Here is a 4,428-nt window from a genome sequence, read left to right as displayed (position 1 = left end):
ATATATATATATAGAAGAAAATTATAAAATTCAAGATATTGAAGGACAAAATTTTTTTAAAGAGAAGATTGAAATATGAAAGGCTAAAGCCTATTCTACAATGTGCTTTTTATTTTTTATTTTCTGCTTTTTGCTGTTTTTTATCTTGTCTTTTTACTTCTTATTTAATTTTTTATGTTTATGTTGTCCGAAATAAAAGTTAAGCTTATTCTATAATGTGTTCTTTCCTGTTTCTTGCTTTTTTCATCTTTTGCAACCGTTTTTATTGAGGAGCAAAAAGACAAGATGTTAAAGCCTATTTTATAATATGCTTTTTGTATCCTGTTTTTATTATTTTTTACGTCTTGTCTTTTTGTTTCTTATCCGGTTTTTTGTTTTATGTCGTCCAAGATAAAGTTAACTTCAGAAGAAATAAGAAATATGTAACAAAAATTGCAATTCTTCGTCGATAAAAGGTTGTAAAGGGGAAAAAAATCAAAAGGTAAAAAACAAGAAATAAGAAACAAAGAGTACATTGTAGAATAAGCTTAACTTTTATCTAGGCTTAAAGAATATGTCAGAAAGAATAGATTCTTTGTTATCGACCGTGACGTTGACGCATCATAAGATAATCGTGCGTGCCGGTAGGTGGCACAGCTGCGGCTGCGAGTTGCGAGCTAACTGTGCGCGTCAGTTTGCTCGTTGATTGTTGATTGTTTTATCATTTTCTCTTTATTGTTATCTGTACTATCTGTAGAAAGAGAGTATAATCAGCGAGTCGTGCGCGAATATTTTTTTCGTGGTCACGAGCAAACTCGACAAACACCGAAGGAAAACAATACCTCGTTCCCTGTCGTTATCATCGGACGAGTCTCCCTATCGGGTATAACCGCTGTATCGATCCGACACATCACTGTCTAGTCTGCCCGCCTGTCGCAGCAGCGTACATGGTAAGAGGTTATGTTGACTTCGACAATTCGCACCGTGCGATCCTCGGCGATTTGCGATTGCCCGGTATAAGGTGCGGATTGTAGAGATTTAGAGAAACGGATCGCATCTTAGTATTGCCGCAGAAACAATTGGTAAGAAAAATGGTGCTTGCTTCGAGACGCTCGGTGACAATTGCATGTGCAACGAGTCATAGCATTGGGCTCCTGAAACGGAGCCCCTTCTTGCCGTGAAAAAAATATAATGCTCTGTCGAATGTCGTTGTCGTTCCACACAAACGTGGGCTTCCTCCGCAGTGCCGGCCACGGAGCAGACCACAAATGTCTTGTAAAGGAACTGCCGCCATCACCGCATGTGCATCGAGACGACATAGTTGCGAGAGGATTAATTCTGAGAGTGAAGGAACGGAATGCGCATCCGTTGATGTTCTTTTTGCTTCGTCGAGAACGGAAGAGGTTAGTAAGAGAGATCAAAAAAACAAGAAGAAATGAAAATTGGCAACAAACGGTGACTGGAAAGGGTGTTGACGTCGTCGAGACGGTAGCTGACTTTGAGAAATGGCTTAAGATGCGTAGCACGGAACTACCGGTGCCATCAAGTATGGATCTGGACGCAGCCAAGATGGTAGAAGGCGTAGACCGATATTTGGGTGAAGAGGTGCTTTCACATGGCTGCTTTCTAAGCAAAGATCCATATGGTCTGTCCATTGACATCGATTTGGCAGACACTAAGAAGCTTAATCTGTCGTCAAGCTATGATCCGATATTACAGGATCTGACGCACAGCGAGAATCGATTACTGGAACCACCATGCGAAAAGGTCGTTGACGAGTTTATACTACCAGAGTTCCAGCTGGATCATTTGGATCCACTAGTGACCCTCACGCCAGACGACATGATAATGGCTGGTGAGATTCTGCCGTCTGCAAGCAGTCAGTCAATGATAAGTGTAGAAAATCATGATGTCGAACAAAATACTCCAAAAATAGGAGTTCCTGCTGTGCAAAACAATGAGACACCCTGTGAGAAATCCACACAGGTTACTCTCAATCAGCTACCAGTGAATATAGTCATGAACAAAATGGAGAATATAAAAACAGAACAGGAAACTCTAATACAATCTTCAGTAAGTTCCTCAGAGCTCTTCATTGGGACTCTATCATCAATGGAGGAGAGCTCGTCAAATACCATGACAAATTCCATGGAAATAGATACACATGGTATAGTAATAGAACAATTGAAGAAGACAAAACTCGAACCTCGTATCATCAAGAAACGTCGACAGATGACAGAAAGAATAGAGAAGAAACTTGATAAGCACATTAATGGCAAAAGCTTTGCCGTTGACACAGATTCACAGGATGGCATGATGGCTGTGGTCGCTATATCTACTGACAAAACCTCCAACATGACACAGATTGTTATCAATACTGGCACAGAGAAACAGATCTATCAAGGCAAGACTTCAGAATTGATTGAAGCAACAGGTAATTTTCCAAAATTGCCCAAGATAGATACTTCGGCCACAGTTTGGAATGGCACAGTTGAATACAGTACCGATAGTAATCCAAGTAATCAATATGAAATTGTTATATCCAATGCACTGGAGGAATTAGGTATAACCGACGATAGCCTGCAACCTTTGTGCGCCACCGAACACGACAAGGTGTGGCTCTGTCCACGAGACGGCTGCAACAGACAATTTGGTAGATTGTACACTCTGAAGGGCCATTTGTTGGCTCATTATGGAGTTAGACCGTTTAAGGTATATTAAAAATATATCATGATATTTATCTTCTTTCTATTTTGTCGCAGTGATATAAATGTAACCGCAAATAAAATAAAATAAAAGTGTTTAAAGTTAATTTTGTACTAGCTCTTAAAATTACTCAGCATATAATCGTGTTCTTTTTTTCATTTACAATTGTTTTAATTGACTATATTTTTGCAGTGCGACTTTGAGGGCTGCACTTGGGCTTTTTATTCAGAGTTCAAGCTGAAGAGACACAAGGAGACACATCTGAAGCGCAAGGATTATGTGTGCGAAGTGGAAGGCTGCAATCGTCGTTTCACTACTGTCTACAATCTATGGAGTCATGCGAAGTTGCACAATCGTCCTAATCGGATCGTGTGCCAGGTGCCAGACTGCGATGAAAAGTTTCAGACGAAACGAGCATTGGAACTACACATGAAGTCACACGATCAACGCCATGCACCTTACGTGTGTCAACATGAAGGTTGTGGCAAACGTTATTACAGTAGCAATGCATTGACGTCTCATCAACGATCACATAGCTATAAGGAAGTGGACATCAAGTGTTCATGGCCAGGTTGTGGCAAGATTTTCGACAAGCCTTGCCGACTCAAAGCGCACATGCGATCTCATACCGGCTATAAACCCTATCCTTGTACTTTTCAAGACTGTAAGTGGGCTTTCTCATCATCCAGTAAACTTAAGCGTCACCAAAAGAAGCACACGAACGAGCGTAAATTTGTGTGCGACGTGCCGGATTGTGGCAAGGCATTTATGCGCTCGGAACATCTGAAGGAGCACCGGCTAACGCACACAGAAGGCCGTTTTTTTCAATGTTTCGTGTGTGATGCCCGATTCTCCGCCAAAAGCAGCTTGTATGTACACATCAAGAAACATCAGCAGACTAAGCCAGAAAATGTAGGCAATGATATGCTCGAGTGCACTTCTAATCAAAAACGTATGAAAACAAAAGAATCTCATTATTCGCGAGTGAAGCCATCAAACAAGTCGAAACGATGGAACACGGAACTGATAAATGCCGCGGAGATTATCGCGAAAGAAAATGAGAAGCAGAGTGCCAGTACATGTTCCCAGGATGAGGACCAAATGGAGTGGCTGTATCGTTGTCCGATAGAGATATGCGGACATTTAATCAGCAGCGAAACGATTCTTCGTGAGCACATGTTAAAAGTACACGGCATACAATGCGATGATTTGTTGACTAAACCGTCTTCGAACGATGTCGACATAGATTATGTTTTATGTACCGTGCACAGTTCGCCAAGTTCATCCACTGTTGTCGAAGAAGAACAAATGGTCATGGTGACTCCATGCGATGCCGTCATTCTTGATACCTTCTCGTCAAAAACAGATCATTGTTTGCCAGAACCAGAACCGCCACCTTTCAACAACTTGTTGAAGAGTTCGGAATCGTTCCAAAATAATACGCAAAATGAGCGGATTGACAAGGAAACTGTATCAGTGAAGGAACAAGGTTCAGCAAGGACAGATCTAACATATTCTGATTGGTCTAAATTGAAGAAAGATAGTACATTGATGAATTCGATAGTAACGGAAACATCGGACGTTGTATTGGGCACAAGTAATGATTTGAGCGAAGGTCTGTTGCTTACAGAAGAGTTACCGTCGATGTACTATCAGGACGATGTGGCAGGTACGGAATATCAGGTGCTGTTATTAGATTCAAGTCCGCTCGAGAGTGTCAGTAATTTGCGCGGTCTCGAGTGA

General features: G+C 41.2%; 1 protein-coding gene across 1 annotated transcript; it reads left to right on the top strand.

Moving 5' to 3' along the window:
* Nucleotides 1–1,247: 1,247 nt before the first annotated feature.
* LOC105620544 lies at nucleotides 1,248–4,428 on the top strand. Its single transcript, XM_012202036.1, is given in 3 exon segments — nucleotides 1,248–1,400; nucleotides 1,402–2,691; nucleotides 2,878–4,428. Coding segments are annotated over 3 exon segments (2,994 nt in total).

This window comes from Atta cephalotes, assembly GCF_000143395.1.
Source record: "Atta cephalotes unplaced genomic scaffold scaffold00027, whole genome shotgun sequence".
Lineage (NCBI taxonomy): Eukaryota > Metazoa > Arthropoda > Insecta > Hymenoptera > Formicidae > Atta > Atta cephalotes.
The sequence above is the reverse complement of the archived record's forward strand: the minus strand, read 5'-3'. Positions and strand labels throughout refer to the sequence as shown.